The sequence below is a fragment of the Manacus candei genome, unplaced genomic scaffold, assembly GCF_025592945.1.
Source record: "Manacus candei isolate 608988 ecotype Guabito, Panama unplaced genomic scaffold, ASM2559294v1 h1tg000041l, whole genome shotgun sequence".
Classification (NCBI taxonomy): Eukaryota; Metazoa; Chordata; class Aves; order Passeriformes; family Pipridae; genus Manacus; species Manacus candei.
Genome location: NW_026138089.1, coordinates 9,643,788 through 9,665,616, shown reverse-complemented (window position 1 = coordinate 9,665,616; position 21,829 = coordinate 9,643,788). Strand labels below are relative to the sequence as shown.

The following is a 21,829-nucleotide window of genomic DNA, read 5'->3' as shown; positions in this document are numbered from 1 at the left end:
TTGTAACTAATACAGTACTCAAAACTCTCATCCAGGATCCAGGGTCTTTAGCCTTGTGTTTAACATACTCACAAGAGAAACAATACCTTTGTCCTCCTTGTTGCTCTAATTCCTGTTTATGTTAGGCAGAAAAAGGAAGAACTCATGAGTATTTTGTTCCCATGAAGATAAATGTCTCAGAGATAGAAGGTTCCATAACTTGACAACATTTTGACTAACAAGTTACAGTCTCTGAAGGCAGGTACAAAATATTACTTGCTGCATTAGTTAATCGGTGGTTAAGAGAGAACTAAGCTGCATTTACTAGTCTAAGGACAAAGTTTTGCAAGAATATCAGTTTAACAAAAACCTGAACACATACACATGTATGGATGCGAGACAAAGAGAGAGATGGAACGAATGGGAACTGGCCACCTTCACAGGCAGTGGCAAGCACTGCTGTTAGCTTATATACAATCTGTGTGACACTTAACCATAATTATTACTCCAATTTACAGATGGTACAAAACGGTTGTAGGTGCAATAATGTATTCCAGCAGGTGCCTAATCTGTACATAAAATGCATGCATAAGTGCTGCAGACCTATGTATATATAGAACCCATTATACTTTTAATTAGTAATTTGTGAAATCAATTTAATAATTCTTTAGGGAAATAGTATTTGACTACTAGGCTACGGCTTACTAGGCATGCAACTTAGGACATCCTTGAATGAATATTCTGTATTGCCATATGTCATGCAGCATGTTTTGTTAGTTTTTATTTCCGAAGTTTCTCTTTTCTAATGCTATATAAATTTAAGACTCTGCCTAAAGCTTACCTGAGATTTCCACTGAATTAATTCAACTTTTGTGAGAGTGGAATTAAATGTAGAATGAAAGTAATTAGAAATTAAAAGGAGATCATGCCATATATTTCATCAAAATAATGTTAATAGAGAAAGTGTCTCTTGTACCTTCTCTCATTACAAGGAAAAAAAATGCTGTGAACTTCTCCCTAGGGTTTTATGCACATCATGAAGTTTGCTAATTAGTCTCTTATTGAGAGTGAGAACTCCTGACTTCCTTTAAGTCATATTTTTCTATTTCAGAAATCAAAAAATGTCATTTACTTCTAGCACTTAAACATAGCAAATAAATGTAGGTGCTGAACAAGCATTTTCACATAAATGGAAGATGCTGGGGCAAAAGAAAAAGAAAATTTCAGTGCAGCTACTTTCCAAGTTATCTGCCAAGTTATCACATGCATCTCACAGTGATGGTAAGCACTTATCTAACCCATTGGCCCTGTCCTAAAAAGAATCCCCAGCAAAGCAGATTCCTTATTTCAAACTAGTAGTGGCCACTTTTGTATGACTGAAGGCCATTTGCTGCAGTTCAGTCACCAGATTTTACATACAGGTTTTCCAACTAAATTTTCCTATTGAGAACTTCTCAGTTTACTTGAGTTTTGGCTAAAATAATCCCAAATCTCAAGGAACGAGTACCATGAAAAATAGTGAAAATAGGATACTCATTGCTTTTTATTGCCACAAAGACTCTTTATTTTTTGAGTGTCCTTAGGGAACCATGTTGACACATGAGTTTTGACTTTGCTGTCCCTCAAGTAACAGAAGTGCTGCATGTATCTCATACACAAGCTGATGTAGACATTTTGCTACAAAACTTGAAGGAGGAGTCTCATAGTTGAAGTCTTACCAGAAACTTGAATTTCCATTATTTATAGTGTTACCATTTGGCTCATCTCTTTTTGATCAGTCATACATAAAAATGGCCACAGCAGGAAATTTCAGGTGCTGCCACCTTCATCACTTTTGCAATACTGCTGTTACACTGATCTAAAATATATCTAATATGTATGAGTGCTGAGCATCTGTGCCAGTGAAATAAAAGGTCTTTCAATGTACTACTTTTTATGCAGGTGATTATTATTTTGACACACACAAAACCACTTTTTGGCTGGGAACTTTATGCTGAGATTTAGCCTGACGATCTTTAGAAGTGAGCTAGAAACTGAGCATTTCCACTACATACAGAAAGGAAAGGATGCAGCAGTTTGAGGGTTACACAGAGGAAAATGCCTTCTCTTCTTCATGAAATCAAAAATTATTTTGCAGTGGTGTCCAGAATTTGCTTCCTATGATGCTTGGTGAATTGAAAACAAAACAGAACAAAGAGAAAGAGTGAGATACAGATGTTATAAAGCTGTCTACAAGCAAAACCTATTTCCTTTCCCCTCCCCCCTAGATAATTGCTCTAATTTTTCCTCAAGCTGAGTTCAGATTATGTTTCTGCCTAACAGATGAGAAGATTCATGACATTGACTGTATAACAGACATTTAATCATATATTTCCTAGAAGAGATGAGAAAAAAATCCAGAAACAAAACTCAAATTGCTTAGAAAAGAAGTAACTGGCATAAGAGACTGATGTTCAAATTTTTTTTTATGTCAATGAATGCCATGATCTGAAAAACCTCTGCAGGAACCTCACACATTCATAGAATGGAAATTATGACAAAGAAGCAAATTTGCTGTGACATACCACTTTGTCAGCCAGAGAAACCTGTGACACTAAAACCAAGGGGAGAACCTAAGTGTTTGCAGCATTATATCCTTCCCTGATTCAAGTGGCTAAATCTGGAGCTGCATACAGCTGGAAGAGGCACAGGCAATCAGAGCAGGGTGCAGCCCCCCTCTCCTTGAATGTGGCAGGGAGGGTGGCAGTGCTGCGTCACTCACAGGCAGGGGATGTGTGCTAAAGGCCACACTGGGGCCACTTCAGCACACAGCAGGAGGAAGGGAAACCTGGCAGTGGGTTGGTATGACCACAGGGATGTTACCACCCAGGGATTAACCTGTATTGCCATATCCTAAACCCGTCAATCCCAATTTTACAACAGTGTTTTTGGAAGACTAGTCCAAGGTTCCTGCACAAAATTTAAAGGTAAAATTATCCAAGACAGTTTTAAATGCTCTTAAAAAAGTTTTCTACAGATACTATGAGATGTGCGAATGCTGCAGACTAGGAATACAAACAAATATATATCTGCTTTGTGGCCATTTCCGTTCAATTTTCTCAGTCTGTGGAGAAAGCTATAATTAATCCCATGAAACAGTTTATCATTTTATGCAGTCAAGCCTGCTGCCCCTGGGGAGGCAGCTACAGCTGGCTTCCCTGCAGAGAGCAGGGAGCAGAGCTGCCTCAGCAGGGGCAACCCAGAGAACTGCCCTGAGTGAGGGTGTGCTCTGCAGAAAGCAGCCTGGCCAAAACCAGGAGAGTGTGGACCTGCCATCATCTCCTAGGAAGGAAAACAAAAACTTTCCTGATTAACAGCCTTTGGGGTTTCTGAAAAACCAAGAACTGACAGACAGGATTACAGAGGAAGGGAGAGTGGAAAGACAGAAAAATTAGTGTAAAACAAAAAATATGTTAGGGTTATATCTGAAAGATGAGAAAACCCTGTGTATCAGTGTACACGCAAAGAAACAGAAGGATCTGGGACAGAAAGGACTGTTACAGTCTCTAGCATTCACATTTCAGGGTGTGATTCCTTTGGAGAAAATGGTATTTTAAAAATTGTTACCATAAACTATTAGCATAGACTATACACCCATGTTAAGCATGAAATCAGATATTCAGGTATTAAAATTGTTATTATTGTTATAAAATGTTTAATATTATCTCTCTGTACATGAAACAGTAAAGAATACAAGTTTGGCTTGATTTATTCTGCTGTTTTGACCAGAACCACTCACAGAATGCAAGAATGGAAGCAGACTTCTTCCGTCACCCAAGATCAGGATAAATCCCATCATAAATTGATAAACTCCATCTAAAAATAGTTAAGATTTAGGCCTCCATTGCTGTGATGAGAGGTCACCCCAGATCCACCCTCCCCAGTGGCTGGAAGGCATTCAGCTTCCATAACCCACATCGCCGATCAGTGCTCTCCTGCTCATGTAAGAATAAAGTGAAAATAACTCTTTCATAAAGGAATAAGCATTAGTTTTAAAACACAGAGTGATTGGGATTTGGCCTTTGCTATAAAAGAACTTACTATTGGGAAGGATGTATGGGGATCACTCATCTGCTGGGAAGCCATTGACAGCTCACATAGTTGATGAGAAACAGTGGCTCTGTGACAACATTTGGTTTGGCTGGCAAGGATTAATTTATTCAAAACACACAGAGTCTGTTTGTTGTTCATTTTCAGAAACATCAGCTTCTGCTCCATATCAAAATCCAAAGACATTCTTTTTTAATTTTTCATGTAATACCGTTTTTTTTGGCTTACGACATGACAAAGGCTTAAAAAAATGTTACTGTTGATAGCTACAAATAAATGTTAGTTAGCATAACTTTTTCAAGTTTATATATACCTTAATAAAAACTTGGTAACTTTAACACAGATATAATAATTTCCTTTCCTTCTTTGTTTTTCAGAGTTCAAACTATATGTGAAACTAAAAGCTTTTATTTTTATTTGAACTGGTTTTAACCCCCCCAAAATCTAAATCAACATTAAAATTTATTCAAATTAGGCAACAAAAATCAAAGTATGTAACAGTAGTTTTTAAACTGTACTGCCTATGTTTTTACGTGTTTACAAATGTTGTAGAATGTATTTTATATCATTATCTGTAATATATTGTATCAAAAAATGAAAAAGAAAACATTAATACAGTCACTTCCTTTCCTAATATTTTGTAATTTTAAATTTGTAACATTAATGTTTCAACCAATATATTGTTTACTTCATTTGGGTTCCTGGTTTGGGATAAACTTTTATCACAAAGAAGCAAAAAGAAAGAGTGTACTGACTTTTTAAAAATCTATCTAAGCCACAGTGTCCCTAATGCTGGAGATATGCTCATCATATCTGAGGTTTTTACAGAGCTCTGAGGAACAGAGATAACTTTAAAGTTTACTCCAACATCCCCACTTGCCAGATTTCCAGCACGGCCGAGGTCCAGGGTTTTGACTGAAGCTCATTTCTTAATATTTAGCTAATTTAAATGCTAATTAGACTAATTTGATGAATAAAACATGGTAGGAATTCATTAGCAACTTTGCTGCTATTGCTTTACGTCTACAGAGAAATTTTCTACAACAGGACTCCAGGGACAGTAGCGCATCTGTTACCAGTTGAACAAGTTGGATTCTTTGTAATACTAAACCTTAGAGTTGGTAATATATTGCAGAACTGCAGAGAAGATGGAGGAGCAATTTTAAATTTTGCAAATCTAGCACATCCTGGACATAGGCCATCACTGAAGAAGAGGCCTTATGCTGTCCTGAGCCCATCTGCTTCGTGGGGTTTGCTCTGAGATTTATACACAGAGGAAGAAAATGTGCCTTATCTCTGCCTCACATTACCTACTACAGTCGTTCCAGTTGTTCTGCCTGGTGTTATTGGTGCCTATACAAAGAAATTAAATCATTCACCTCATGTCTGATACTGTGGATAGACTTTAATGGTTTTATTGAGCTCCAAGAAATTACTGAGGCTCCACAGCTGTGGAGCAGATATGAAAATTGATAAGACAGTGTCTTTGGAAGAATAGTTGGTTGGTTGGCTTTGTTTGTTTGTCTGGTTTGGTTTGGTGTTTTTTTTGTTGTTGTCTTGGTTTTGTTTGCTTTGCTTTTTTTGGGTGAGCTTTTTTGTTTCTTTTTTTTAATGCAGCATGTGCCATTAGTGGCACTTGGGGATGTGGTTTAGAGGTGAAATGGCAGTGCTGGGTTAACTCAATCTTAAGATGTATTTCCCACCCTTAGGAATTCTAAGATTCTATGATTACCACACTCAACAAGGTACTTAAGCAGAAGCCAAATTTTTAAGATGTGACTTTGAATCTATTTAAAAACAAAAGTTGCTTTTAAGCTTAATTAGATTGCTGAATTTTAGTTTGAAAAAAAAAGAGAGAAAATAAGAAGCCCTATGGAGAACTTCCATGGCAAAAAGTAAAAAGAAAAGTTTTGCTAAACAAGAACCTGTTTTGGACACTCTTCTCTTCCTGTGTCCACTCCCATGGCTGAATTATTATGTCCATAGGGACATCTAGAAAATCCCCCAGATATCTGGGAAATATAGGTTCAGATCTCTGCATACTGAAGATTTCCTGTGATACTCAGAGTGGAATATGTAAGTGAAGGAACTCAAAGGCCTGTAAGCACCTGTCTTCTCTGGAAGATAAATATATTTCATGTATGACTTCTGATGCCATATATGTATTTAGATAGTTAATTCTGATTTAAAAAAAAACACAAAACAACAAAACAGTGGCTAATAGAAATCTAAATGTAGATTGTGGATCTGCGTGTTCCTATTTCTTTGCCTTAATTTTCTTCCTGTAAATATTACTATGAATCACAAAGGACCCAAAAAAATTAACATGTTACAGATAATAGGTGATGTGCTCAAGTGTAGTAGTGGTGGAGGCTATATTAACATACCATAATAAAAACAGAACAGGAAGGAATGTAAAGGAGGTCATCTGTATTGATAATACCATTTATCAGTGAAAAAGTTTCAAGTCAATTTGCCACTATTTTAATTCAGTTCTGCACTTGTTTGTTTTAGTTTTTTTGTGGTTTGTTTGTTTGTTTGCTTTTGTTTAAACTTTTGCTCCTGAATACTAGGAGTGAATGTAATTAGGTTTATAACTATTTCAAACAGAGTTCAGTACTTACTTCTACATGCTGACAGGTCTGAATGAGTTTCGCCAGAAGAGTTTCCAGCTCAGTATTCCTCTTAATAAGGTTGGTGAGGTTACTCTCCAAATTTTGCTGTTAAAAAGAAAGGAACACATTAGCATTTCAAAGAATTTAATGTTTAGGTAAATATTTGAAAAATCTAATTATACAGGTATGAACATGAGACACTCATTTTGGTATATTCCATTATATGTGTGATTAGATTAAATGTTTTGTCTATGCGAGACAAGAGAGAAGAAAAGTTCAAGATAAGAATGAGTGCTAGAAAACAGACTTTCCAAGGACCCACTAAAAACTAGATTAAGCAATTAGTTTTAGTCAGGAGGAAAAAAAAGACAAGTAAGGAAAAGACCAGGAAAAGTTAAACATTTCCCCAAAAGAAGTGGCTTATTTTGACTGAGAACATTTTTGACTCCTTATTTCCTGCTCTCAGTCTAACATATGAATTTAAAAGCCAGCAGCTAACTGAGGTCTCTGAGCACATGCCCCTTTGGAACTGTACTTATAAGGACCAGTAGACAGGTCAGCACTTTTTTCTTGGGATTTGCAGTACTGTAGGGGGTTGATATAATTGATTTAATCCCCTAGTTCAGCAGTTATGTTTTTTAATCAATAATTCTAAAGAAAAGCTTCCTTTCTACACAGAAGAATGAAGTATCTGCTCACAGATTGCGCCTTCACTAACTGTTCTTTAGAGGGAACTTGTGGCTTGTGTCTGGTTTTATCAACTGATTATGGCTGCCATAAATATCTTCAGCCATGGGAGAAAGAGAACTTTCCAGCTAACGGATCTGAAGCTGCATCCTGGCTCTCTGCAGTTGCACATGAGATTGAGATCTAGTGACTAATGTTTCAGCCTCCTACAGAAAGGAAACCCAGGCATGTGAGGAGCAGGTCTGTGATGGCTGTGACCCACGCCCTGGTCTGGCTGCCTTGGGACCAGGACTTTACTGTGCATCCTGGAACTTGCAGCTACTAACTATTCACTTTTTACTACACATCTGAGATAATGGCTGTTTTACATGAAATTTCAGCTTCTGGAAGCACATGGGCATGGAAAGGTCTGTGTTTTTGCAAAAACTGCAAAGTTTCCACAGAGATGAAAAGGGATCTGGTAAATATAATTTAAGTATATTAAAAAAAGCAAGCCATTAAAAAGAGTTCTGACTCTAAACATTCATTTATGTCAGTAACTTCAGGGCCGTATATTTAATTTTGACATAACTGGAGACTTCTAGCATGACAAGCTATTTCTTATTCACCTATATAAGTGTGTGAGACTAGTCACTTGCTTAGTATTCCTGACAAGCTGACAGTCTCTGACTTTTAAGTGTGCTTTGTCCTCCAAGCAGTCCCTGGCATCTAGGAAGTATTGAACAAGAATACCAGAAGTGGGGCCGTGTTTTCCTCCCAAGAAGGGCTGTAGTGTCTCTGCAGAGCCTTCATTCATTTCAACCCTCCTCATCTTTTATTAATGGGTTTCTTTTCTTCATACTACTACTTTCCCTCCTATGTATCTATTCTACCATTTCAGTGCCTGCAGCTACCAGTAACTCATCTGACTTCTATCATCCTCCCCACAACGACCACCTCCATACATGCATTTAGTGCATTTAGTGTGTGTGTGTTTTTTCTTGTGCTGTTACTCCCTGCCAATTTCATGATCTTTTAAAACACTTTGTTCCTTGCCCTCCCTTTCTGCAGCTGCGCAGTTTCCTTACTCCTTCTTGCATATGGCTACAAACAAATGAAGATGGCAATATTTCATTGCTGAATCATATGTATTTTGGCATTTACCAGGGCTGATGCCGTAAGCGCTAGAGAAGCAGTCAGTTCTGTTCCATTAAGGAAAGAACAAGACTTTGATGGCTTTACATATATGACCCTTCCGAGAAGGGTGGTAGCTGTTTGAAACACATAATTTTGGCATTTTCTTCCCAGCACAGTTATGCATATTGTGTATCACTGGCTGTAAAAATACCTTTTACACTACATTTATTTTATAGCCCATTAAAACAAAGAGTAACAAGAATAGGCATCCTTGCTGAACTGTTTGAGCTGTATCTTAGATTTCCATAAGCTGTACTGTGAACAATCTTAATTGCAAAGGCATGTTTGCTGTGCTGTCAGATGTCCCTTTGTAGGGCTGAGACTCATGCAAAGTCAAAATACCATATATAGTTACAGTATCAGATAACTTTTGTGTTTAAAAAACAGTTCCTTAAGATGATCCAAATGTGCAAATAGTCTTGAAATTTTATTTATATAACTTCTTAATATTATATATTAATTTTGTACAGTTATGGAACATTGCAGTGATTTTAGATAACTGAAAGTTCATGATCTTCAACTAAGGCCATTAATACCTGAAAATTCAGTATTTTGCTTTGAAACAGAAATGTATCGACCCATAGATTATATACAGATTATTATATTAATGATATTTTCAGATCCTGGATATAATAATCTATATTCCTGAACACATATCCTGGATAAAGAACAAAATCTTAGAATAAATTTCCTATCCACTGAATATAAACATAAACCCATATATATTATTATGGCTTCACACAGTCTCTTGATATCCTCTGCATCTTCTGACTATGAAAATGGTAGATAACTATAATAAGTGAATAGCCTTAGAAAGTCTGGAGTTCCCATGCTCTAGCTCCTTGAACTTCGTAATTTTTAATCTGGAACAAATGGAATTTTGTTTCCATGCAAGGGATTGGGTTTTTTTAAGTCAAGAATGATCAGAATTTTGTTAAACTTCTGTTAAGAACAGTTTATATTAATGCTTTACAAGATAACAAGAACCTGGTGTTGCTTACTGAAATTAATTAATCTTTCCAGTTTCACTAGGCCAGTACTGAATGGCAGCTCTTAAAAGTGGCCTGACTTGAAAGTCTTTAGGTCATTAAACATGATCAATTCTTGCAGTACGTTTATGCAGATTTTCTCTTGTCAGTATCTTCCTCCAGCACTTTCCCCTATTTTATTCCTATACAGACCATGGTACCGCTTTGGCTACCACATGACAGTAGGTACTAGAAGCAGAATTTGAGCTCTGCCCTCTGTCTTTACTCTACACAGGGGAACCCAGAAAAAGCCTGAACATTTTAAATTTCAGAAGCAGAAGTTTGCTCACAGACTTTCTAAAATGCTGCAACCTCATTTCACATCTGCACCTGGAACTTCCTTGGTTGTGCAAAACCACAATGCTAGATTTGGAGCTCTGGTCATCTTAGAAAATTGATCCAGTTGATGTAGACCAGAATTCCTGAGAGAGTGAATTGTAACCAGGTTTTAAGTCTGAAGAAAGTGTGCTTTCACATTATGATGAGTACATGTGAAAATACATGTGAATAATCTTATTCAAAATATCTTCCTTCTTCCCACCTAACCTTCTACTGCTGTTCTGTTAGGTGAAGTGAACCAAATTACAATTGTATTTCTGGAAATGTTCCAGGTAAATTGTAATTTCTTAAACATTTGCACCTGCCTCTCCTTATCTATTTTTTTGTCAGTTGCTAATTTTCATTGTTATCTGTCTATTAAAAACTGATCTAGAAACACTGGGGTTGTTTTTATTTAAAGAAGCACCATAGTTGCTGTGCATTTGCTCTGTGGACAGGCTTCACACATGTTAACTCAGTAGAGGTAAACTGCTCTCAAAAAGCAAAAGCAAGGCTGAATGCTTCCTGACTTACCAATGCAGAACTAGCCCAGGATCTTGACATTCCATGTGTGCTTTGAAACTGTTTTTACAACATCCAGTGTAAAGTGAAAAGAATGCTTACTGTCCATTTAGCATGGTCTGACAACTATACAGTATAAATATTCCTATAATCTTGGGAAAAATCTGAGTAGATGAAATCACAGACGTAATTGAAAAAGACAGTTAAGGATAGTGTTTCATTTTGACTCTGCATGCCTATAAAATGATATGATCCAGGGACTAGAGTTTAAGTTGGAAAAATTAATGCCAAAAATTAGAGGAAGGCAACTCAGGACTGATCACATTTTTAAGCGGCTGTCTAGCTCACACTCAAATAATGATCATGTTGCAGTAATGATTGCGTGAGGCTTGTGCCCTGATTGAAGTGGGAGGTCAGACTAGATGATCATAGTGGTCTCTTCTGGCCTTTAAATCTATCAGTCTATGAAAACCAAATGTGAACCCATGCCCTTTGCCAAATTAACAGTCTCACGCAAAGCATCGCTTGTCTAAAATTGGAAGGTAGCATAAACAGATAGTCCTCAGCTACTATATGGATTGGAAATACTGTCAAAATAAATTAATGTAAGATTCTAAAGAAGAAAAATGCTGAGTTGTGTGCTCCTGCCTTACATCACAGCAGATAAAACAATAACAGCCCCGAGATCATCTTCTCAGAAGCATTTTTCTGCTCCATAAAACTCTCTATTCAAAAGGCCACAAAATAAAACATAGCTATCAGCTACACTGAGATTTTAAATTCCATTTGAAATAAAGCAACTGTATTTTTCTAATTAAAATATTATTGTTCCTGCCATTGGTAAATATAAGTATTCATTTGAATTTTTGGCTCACTGCTTACTGGAAAGATGTGAGAACTGGTCTACTGAAACTGCAGCATATGCTAAGACTCACACACTGTAGGATAGTATATGTAACAACAGCCTTGATCACCACTTACATTGAATCCATCATGATCAAAGCCTTTCAGCAGCAAACACTGACTGCAGTTTGCGTTTCCTTGATCCTGGTGTAAAACTGACCGGAGTAAGGCATATTTTGTGACTACCTCCTGGTTTAAAGAAGAAAACAACTTTGCACACTGGAAATTAAATTTAGTAATAATATAGGTTTCTTGAGAACCACAGCCACCCTTCCATCACCTCTTTACAAATGGCCAAATTTAAACAGAGCTTATGTATTTTCCAATCGAGTTGGTTAAAGTTTATAAACAAAAGCCACACAGTTACACTGCAGTAAAACAGATGAGAAATAAAACACTGTAAAGCAGAAATGTGATTACATCCTAACTTACTCAAGCTAGCAAGGTAACCAGAGTGGTGTTGACATAGCAGATCAGTCTTTAGTATATGCAGGCTGGCTAGAGATCATAAATATACGCCCTGTCACTAACACAGTCCATTCAACCACATCTTCACTGAGACTATTTTTCCTCCTAGCTTGAAGGTATTATGCTTGCCTGTGCTCCAGTTACGTTTCCACCTCGTTGTGGTGACATACCCTACAAACTAGTCCTGTTGCCCCCAGGACTTGTGTCTTATCTATTAAAAAAGTTGCCAATCAAATCTGGAATAACTGCCAAAATATCAATTATGGTTTTCAGCCAGGTTTTGGGTGTATGTGAGTTTAATGTTTTCTTTGGTGTTCTTTATTTAAATGGACATGTCACATGCACATGGAAAAACTTGAGCTAATTTTTATTCTATGTAATTGTCCCGAAATAGGTGAGTACTCTTCTGCAGGATACATGTGATTGAAATGCATGTATTTCTCCAGCCAGGGAATGGTAACATTCGCAGTTAATAGGAATGATTGACCTCAAGTCTCAAATGTACAGAGCTTGACAACTGTGCTCCATATTTCTATGTGTAAAGAAATAACAGCTATCAACAGTGTTGATACACTCCTGGGGAGTAAGATATTTATCTCAAGTGATTATAGTATATCACAAGGAAAGACCCATGAGATACTACATTGTTAAGTAACTGTCCAGGACTATTTTTATTAAAAGTGCAAAGAAAATATCTGCATTTGAAGCCACTGTGACTTCAATGGTGTGAATTAAGTTGTGTCTATTTTTATGTTTCATAGGAATGTCACTTAATTTTTTATTAACCTTTATTTAATACAGGGCATTGTGGAAACTAAAGGAAATCCAAGCATTTCAATTATTGACCACATAAAATCTGAGAAGGCAATATTCTAGGAAAAACCTCCAATTGCACTCTTGTGTCTCTGGAAAGCCATGTCCTCAAATACACCAATGGTCCTTGCCACTTGCAGCCACAGCTCTGCCCTTTGATTTAACTATACTCATCAGTCTTTTAGACTTCCTTCACTGTTCTTCTCTTTTCCTTGGAGCACAAGAGAAATTTCATAACTGGGGTCTTTGAGGAAAAAGAATAGGACAAGAAATTTACATATGGTTCACTATAGCAAAAGTTTTCCACTGATGTGTACTGTAAGGTTTCAGAAAGAAACAATATATATTCTTAAAAAGTATTCTGCCCATAATAGGGACTGTGGTTACCAAGAACACAGGCCAATGAAACTTACATTGCTTAGTTATTTTCCTTATTGTAATGGAAGGACATACAAAAATAAAATTAAAATAACATTTTCTTTTAAACAGGCATTCAAATGTTATAAGAACTTTGTTCCAGTTTAGGAAGTGATAAAACTGACTATATAGGACAAGCTTTTTTTTAGAGATTCCCATTTCAATTAACCTATTAGAAGATATCCAAATGTTAACTTGACTGGGATATGGGGGGTTTTTTCAGTCCTATTTTTAATTAATCAAAGAAGGACCAGAATATTAATCAGGAATCTAGGATCAAGAAAGAATAGGTTTAGCATCTGAGCAAATTAAAAGCAAAAATGTATCTTGGACTGATATGTGAGTTAATAAAGGTTTACAAAAGTGTAGATATATTTGAGGCCACAATATATTAGATTTTTTTTTCCTTCAATGAAGGAGTCAAACTGGAAGCTGAAGTGTTAAAGGAACATAACAAATACCAAACACCTTGCATTTAAAGCATGTCATTAAAGACTTATTGTGGAGAGTTAGAGGGTTTATAAGCTCCTGCTTTTCCCCGTGGGCTAATCCAGTGCAATGAAGGGGGTTAAGGAGAACTTGAACTATTGTACAGCTGTTCTGCAGCATCCTACATTTAATTCCAACCTCCCAGGACATGGAATGTACTTAAAACCAGGAATTCAACATGAGCTCCTGCTCATGAGATGTATAGTGTAATCTTGCACAAGCAAGATCTGGGAAGTATTCATTCCAAAAACTGAAATTTTAAGTTTTTCACAAAGCTAATGACAGACATCTATATGAAAAGAAAGCAAAAAGATTATCTAAAGAACCACAATTTATGCAGTGTTACTGGAGTCCTGTTTTCTACAGATGTCTGCCTAAACATTTTTGAAAGCTTGTATTTATTTAAGAGGTTTTATTGTGGAAAAAAATCTGGGTTTAATCAGTCAATACATGTTACTGCATTTTGCGGTTGAAAAATTCTATCTTATCTAAGCAGGTATGTGTAAAAACAATTCAGTTTTATGCAAAACTGGCAGGTTAGAAAGGACAGTTAGATAGGTAAGGAGTAGAGAAGGTCAACATGGTGATTTGGTCTGTATAAGGTAACAGACTGGTGGAGCTGCCACAAACCTAATTCAGTTCTTTCTGCTGGCTTGTAATAAAGCTGACACTTGAGGGCAGCTGCACCCATCTGTATTTATGTTTCTCAGCGTAGCAAACAGACCTCTATAGCTTGCTCTCCTGAGGATATTAATTGTCCATCCAGAGAAGGAAGCTATGAGTCCATCTCCTGTGCAGTTCCGCTATAGGGAGGAAACAGGTGCATCTGTGAGCACTGTATATTCCCAGCTGTTGCCCTGGTGGTGTATTAGGAGCCATATAGGCACCATCAGTAAGCCCAAGTGAAGCCAGAGAACAGCAACTTTTTCAGAAAATGCCAATCCCACTGTCAAATGGCATGGTTCATGAAGCAAGTGTCAACCACTAGTCAACCAGAAAACCCAATTCTGACATAGGGTGAATTATACTAAACCAAGCACCACTTAAAATTATGTTTTATGGGGAGTTGTTTTTTATGTTTATAAACTCTCCAAAATTTTGCCAATAAGTACACCACGAGCTAATTCTTCCACTCTGGAGTGCTCTGGTTTTGCGTCACTGAAGTCATTGGTGGCTCTGCCTTTTCCTTGCAGTGAAAAGGCTCCAGCTGGGAGAGGTTACTCATCTTAAAAAAGTTGTCATCTGTCCAGTTTAGTGCTCATTCTGTCACATGCTCACTGCCTTGCTGCCCATGGTTAGAGCTTGGTCTGGGCAGAAGTGGGAATCTCCCTGTGTTTTCTTCTCCTCATTTGCTCTATTTCCTTTTTGGTAAACTAAAACCATCTACTAGATTGAGTAAATGCCCTGAAATAAGTTTGGTAGGGAAACTTGACTTCTCCACAGTCTTCAAGTTTAGATACAAGTTTAAGTACTTTTTGGAAAAGAAGGCTTAAACATTCATCTAAAATACTTGTCAACCTGGCCTGCTAATATAATTTATCAGCATTTTCCTATACAAAACTTTTGACCAAGGATCAGATCTCACATTAAGGAGTTACTAAAATAATCATCCTTGACTCAGATTCCATCTACAGAGTTGGTATTATATTTAAACCTTTGACTTTATAAGTTCCTATGGAAAAACCAGAAAACGTTAAATAATCTTAGTATAATTACATACTTAGGGACTTATTAAAACAATGTGATGGTGGTGAGCTGAACTTAAACTAAATAGTGAGTATAAATTGCAAGGTACAGATCATGATTTGGAAGCAGATTTTATTTCATATTTCTCTCATAGTCAGGTGAAGTTTCTGTTCTGACCTGCCAATATTTCACCAGAGATCAACTCAAGATTTCAAATTCACTAACTAACAACAACAAAAAGAAACCAAACCAAACCTAAAAAAAGACAAAACCCAAACCAAAAGAGCAACAACCCCTCCACAAATTTTAGCTGGAAAACTAAAAGGTCTGAGTATACTTTAAATACTAATACACTGGAAAATGAACCATGACTAGTGCAGGACTTCATTTTTGCCTTGTATTTTGCAACTGATAAATGAAAGAAAAGCATACCAAGAAGATAGTCATCAGTCAGAAGTACCATCCTCTCCCATATAATGTAAAACACTAACAGTTTTTCCTTCTCTTATCTCAGCAGTGTATCCGACTCCGCTCTCAGACATCCTAATCTCTCTCACTACTCTTATTTACAAAACGTGTTCATAATTTGCCCCTTTTTTTCTACTCATGCTGTGATCTGTCCAGCTGCTGCTACAATGTGCCCCTCACTTCCTGCTAGATTTTATGAACCTGAGTTGAACTCAGTTGCTGGCTCTTGCTCTACTCACAGTGCATGGTGCCAAGAGTTTCTGTGAGGAAGGTCTGAAAGTAACTTGGATGCTCAAGGAAATGCTCAGGGGGTGAGGGATGCATGCTAGAGCCAGAGGAGCACCTGCAGAAATAACTTCTGTCCTTCCCCTGCTAAAACACTATTTTTCAGTCCCTTCTGCAGTACACATTCACAAAGACTAAAATGCAATAGTCAATTCAATGACACATTATTTTTTAACAGCCCTCGACAATGTATTTGCAATAACTGAAAAAACCAACAAGCAAAAGCAAACGTCCCATGTAGAAGTCATGGCACACTTGGGTATTTCACTTATTTCAACGCTGCAGATGATCACAGATATATTTTATTTTACTGATATGAACTAATCAACACGCTTGCAACACACGTGGGTAGAGCCCTTCCCAAATCTTCGTTCGCGAAGCCTAGCCATGAACATGAGGAACTAATCAATTAGTATGAACTGATGAATTGTTCATGTGAGTATGAACAACCGCATGAGAATACTTCTTAATGAATTTTAGCTCAGAAAAGCATGATTGCAAGCGCTTTTGTAATTTTTTTTACTATGTTCCTATGATCATAAATCACTTGCAGCATGCCAAACAATAAATGTAACTCAAATCACTTCATCAATAGTTGAGATCATCAATAGTTGAGATCCCATATATACTGAACATTATTTTCTATTTTTTTTGGTTCTGATTACACACAGTTTGAAAGGTAAAACTGGGGTAAAACTTCTGTCAGTTAAGAATCAGTGGATTGTGACAAAATATTCCTAGTACCATCACAGAATTCTAGTCTCACAAGACATTTAAAATACACATTAAAATATAAAAATTCTGCTGTAGTTTGCAAGATGATAGATCACATCGTATGAAATCAAAGGATGTTTTTTGGAAAAAAGTGCAAATAGAAGTCCAGATATATGCACCTGTAAGATTTTAAACTCACACTGTTCAAGCATGTGCTTATCTATCCCCGGTTGGGTGCATAGGCCAGGGAACAAGAGGCTGGAGCAGAGTGCTGCAGAAAGGGACCTGGGGGTCATGGTCGACAGCAAGTTGAATATGAGTCAGCAGCGCCCTGGCAGCCAGAAGGGCCAACTGTGTCCTGGGGGGCATCAGGCAAAGCATCAGCAGCTAGTCGAGGGAGGGGATTGTCCCACTCTGCTCTGCAGTGGGGCAGCCTCACCTTGAATATTGTGTGCAGTTTTGGGCACAGCCATATAAGGAAGATATTAAGCTATTGGAGAGTGTCCAAAGGAGGGCAAAGAAAATAGTGATGGGTCTTGAGGGGAAGCCATATGAGGAGCAGCTGAGGGCACTTGGTTTGTTCAACCTCGAGAAGAGAAGGCTGAGGGGAGACTGCATTGAAGTCTACAGCTTCCTAGGGAGGGGAAGAGAAGGTGCAGGCACTGACCTCTGGTTACTCTGTGGTGACCATTGATAGGACTGAGGGAATGGCCTGAAATTGTGTCAGGGGAGGTTTAGGTTGGATATTAGAAAAAGATTCTTCACCCAGAGGGCGGCTGGGTGCTGGAACAGGCTCCCTTAGGAAGTGGTCACAGCACCAAGCCTGACAGAGTTCAAGAAATGTTTGGACAATGCTCTCAGGCACATGGTGTGACTCTTGGGATGTCCTGCACAGGGTCAGGAGTTGCGGGTCCCTTCCAACTCAGCATATTCTGTGATTATATGATCTTCAAATGATTTACAAAGAATTTTAGATTCTTTCATCTTATTTAGTCCAGCATATCTAAACTAAGGATGCAGAACCAAGCTCATCTTACATGGTCTGCTGATCGTCTTCACACCAGGTGAGCTAACAGTAGCAAAACGTAGAATCAACCTGCCTGAATCCTCCCATATAGCTTTGCCTACTTTTCTTTAGCCATTTAATATGACAGGCATTCAGGTAATGAAAAATAAATGACCTCACATTTTGGTGAAAAGACCAGCAATTTAGATAGATGTGCAAATCCAATTATTCCTGAAGAAAGAGAAGGAGAGATCTTAACATTTCATTTGACACATTTACATAATGGGATCAATTTATACGGACTTCCTCCAGACAAATTATTAATTTGATTTATGACAGCCTTTGAAGTTTTCCTACTATCAAGGCTAGCAAACTTATTCTGCTGAAAACATAAGACAATGCTGATTATATAAGTATGTTTTTCATGGCACTTTGGAAAGATAAAAAACTTTAAAGAACATGGAAGTCTTAATTTGAGGCCTTCAATTAATTCAGTTAGATTTTGATCTCAGGCAAAGTTTTCTTTGGAGAAAAGACAAGGACTTGATTTATCCAGTGCATTATTTGGGGTCTGAATTTTCTACATCCATTGTTTCTGAGAGCTGGGCCTAAAGACTTTGTGAGAAATACCTTCTCTTTAGCCATACAAAACATACACAAACAAGCATACATTTACATAGGTACTCATACATGCTCTGTAATATGAAAAAAATGAGTTATGCAATGTGCAAGTGGTGTAGAGAGAGACCACTGAGTATTCTCTGCTATTTTTGTGCATGGTCAAAACCGGCATTTTGAGGTTACACTATACTGATTGAGTCCTGACTTCATACAAGGCAGCTTTTAAAACACCCCATGACTATTCAGCTCTTTAATATCCTTTTTTCTTTTCATTGACTGAAGAGTTAGATCCCTTCTCCCTGGAGAACTGAAGACTCAGGGAGCCTCATCACAGTATCCCTGTACTTAAAGGGCGCCTGCAAAGCATAGTGTCTCTTCACAAGCAGTCACATGGAGAAGACAAAGAGCAATGGGTACAAGTTGCACTGTGACATTTCACCTCAATGTAAGAAAGATATTTTTTACAGTGGGAACTATCATTTAATGTAAGAGCCTCCCCAGGGACATGGGACAGTCCTCATCACTGGGGGTCTTCAAGATGCAATTGGACAGATAGCGCACATAACTTCATCTAGGCTCCCTTCTACATGCAAGGTTGAAACAGATCATCATTCGAGGTCTCTTCCAAATTGCAGGGTTCTATGGTTGATGGTTTATTAACCATTTTTATTAGTTAAAGGGCTGCACCTATAACTGAATTATTCTTTTAAGTATGGCTCTGTGTGCCTGTGCGTGTGCATGGGTGCACATGTGCACGGGTGTCTTTTAGCAAGTACTCCAGTGAAACCAACCTACAGGTTAGCTTGGCCTCTTACTCTAGCTCACTGAGCTCCATGGCTGTATTTTGAGCTGATTGGCCAAGTTGATACTATTTCAATTATGGAACTCTTTCCTGATTTTGAGCACTAGAGGGTCATTAACAGTCAAAAATGAGTTATGTACAGGAGAGGAGAACTGAGATCTCTCTAATTCCTATTGGCCTGGTCCACTCCTTCCTGTATCTCCAGAAGTTTGGAAGACAAATCCTGGGAACACTTTTGAACCCTCAGGATGTCAGGCTCCCCCAGACTGAGAGCCTTCTATTCCTCAGTACTGCACATGAGCCTGTTTGCCCTCTGCATAAACACGCAAGTCTGTGAGATGGCCAAGAAAGTAATTGTGCAAATAGCTGAGGAGGTGCCAGGAGAACTACACCATATATTGCCTGTGCAACTATGTTGAGAGAGGCTCTATTTTCCGAATTGTTCTTACATTATGACAGGAAAAGCAAGTTGGTTTTGGTAAACCTTTCACTTTGTTGTAACTGTTCATACAGGAGATGGGAATTACATTTTGGAAATTGCATATTCTAGATAATATTGAATATCGAAATGACAGGTCCATTAGCTTCCATTTTTTTCTGCCAGAGTGGTTTCTATTGCATACACAGTGTAAAACTAGCTTTTATTCAGGATTTTTTAATTAATAAGGAATTTATTTTACTTTATAATTCAATATCTCAGGGGTCTTTTTGTTTTTGTATTAATGCATTTATTCCCAAAGCCAACAGCAACTCAAATCTTCCAATGTCTTTGTTTCCATAGTAACCACCTTATTTTGACTGAAAGAAACAAATGACACACCAAATACATGAGGCCCTAAAACGCTTTAAATTACTCATTCAAATAATTAAAAAAATTGATAAAACAAATTTTCTTAATAGAGATAAAACAGTAATAATGCATACTTTGTACTTTCCCTATATGAATTTCAATTACTTTTACAAAAGAAAAACTTTATGATCCTTATTTTACAGATTATTCAGTTTCCCTAAAATAAAATGCCTTTAATAAAAATACATTGAAGGCTACACTGGTTTTTCTGCTGAGTCAGTGGGCTTTAAATGAGATTCATCAGAAGCCAGTAAAGTTAAGGAGATCCCTCTCATCATGGATACCATGTGCTGGTAACACATATTTGTTCAGGCAAGTTGCCTGGGCGCTCAAGATAATGATTATTACTTTGTTGTCAGAGTGGTATCAATTATTTCTCAAACAACATATACATGATTACTGATGACAGCAAAAGCAATGCCTCAAAGAAGCCTAGGTTTGGCATAACACAGGCATGTTGCCCTTGCCACAGTCCAGTGATCAAAATGAAAACTTACTAGATCAACATTCCCAATTCAGACTTCTAAAACTAGCAGCTCAGAAACATTTTACAAAAAAATCATCTTACTGCTGAATGTAATTTTGGAACTGCGTATCTGGAAAAAGAAGATTTCAGTACTTCCTGATGGGTTTGTCCAGACCTTTAAGGTTGTCCATTCCCATTACTAAACATGTGCTGTGGTATGTCTCCAGTGTATGACACTAGCTCCTAGGCACTTTTCAAAGTAAATAGAAGTCTGGTTTGTTTCATCTGCCAGAGTTCCCTACAGGTAACCTCAGAAATGTCTTAGGTACAAACGAAATTTTTACATTAAAAATGCATTTGTGACTAAGGGTCAAACAACAAGCACAAAAATCAAATGCAAAGGAAAGAAAAGTGAACCACAGTAAAGGCAACAGATTTAATAGCACAACTTGTTGATTTTCTTTAAGGAAACACTGTATTTGGAAATACAGCTCTTAACCCTGATAATTGCAGAAAAGGCCCCACAGATCCTGTGGACAATGAGCTGACCATGTGCTCTCACAGCCAAAGTGGCTGTTGTCACCTTGAAAGCGTTCAAATGCTGAAGAGGTTGCCCAAAGAGGTTGCTCAAAGGGGCTGTGGGGTTCTATCCTTTAAGACAATCAAAATAGTCCCTAAGCAACCTACCCTCGTTTTGCAAGGGGCTGACTAGATACTTCCAGAGGTCTCTTCCAAACTAAATTATTCTGTAACTCTGTAATTAAGATGCTTATCTTCATACATCATAAATTTTACTAAAATCGTGAAAATCTGTAGATAAATAGTTGAGCCTTAGATAACTTTTATATAAAGAACTTAATGAAGTATATTTTTAGAAGCTTTCGTATACACTATTTTGTTTCAGCAGAGCTATGAGACCTAGAACATCCCAATATGAAGTAAGCTAATGTGCTTTCCATAAAAGTACAAGGAACTATTAAATACCCATGAATTTAAGATTTTATGTTTTCAAGGAGACATATTTTGGGAAAATCAATTTTAGGATTTTGATAAGCCTATTAATTTATCATATATGACTAATATACTCATCATAATAGTACATAAGTGTCAACTTTTTGTACATTTGACTGCACTATTTAAAGTATGTTGTAAGCCATGAGTGAACAATATGGCCATATAGCTTTTTCTATTCACTTCCTTTAAACTATTCTTTGAATTCTTACCTTCTGCACAATATCAACTTTTAGTGAATAAAATTTCTGGGTAATGTACAGTTAGAGAAACATTACGTCTTTCCTGCTTCACCTGGAATCTTTGACAAAGAGCAAGACTGCAGCTTATTAAGGGATGTTTTCTGTTTTCAATGCAATTGTGAGAGATGGCAAATAGAACAGAGATTCCAAGGCATCTTCAGCCTTTACTATTTC

The 21,829-nt window shown here is 37.3% G+C and overlaps 1 protein-coding gene across 7 annotated transcripts in view; it reads right to left on the bottom strand.

Moving 5' to 3' along the window:
* Positions 1–21,829, bottom strand: part of MID1 (midline 1) — a 242,466-nt gene that overhangs the window by 38,387 nt on the left and 182,250 nt on the right. For all 7 annotated transcript variants that reach the window (XM_051794943.1, XM_051794944.1, XM_051794946.1 and 4 more), the window contains one exon: positions 6,693–6,788. In XM_051794943.1, the coding sequence (XP_051650903.1) occupies positions 6,693–6,788 (96 nt within the window). The remainder of the gene's footprint in view (positions 1–6,692; positions 6,789–21,829) is intronic.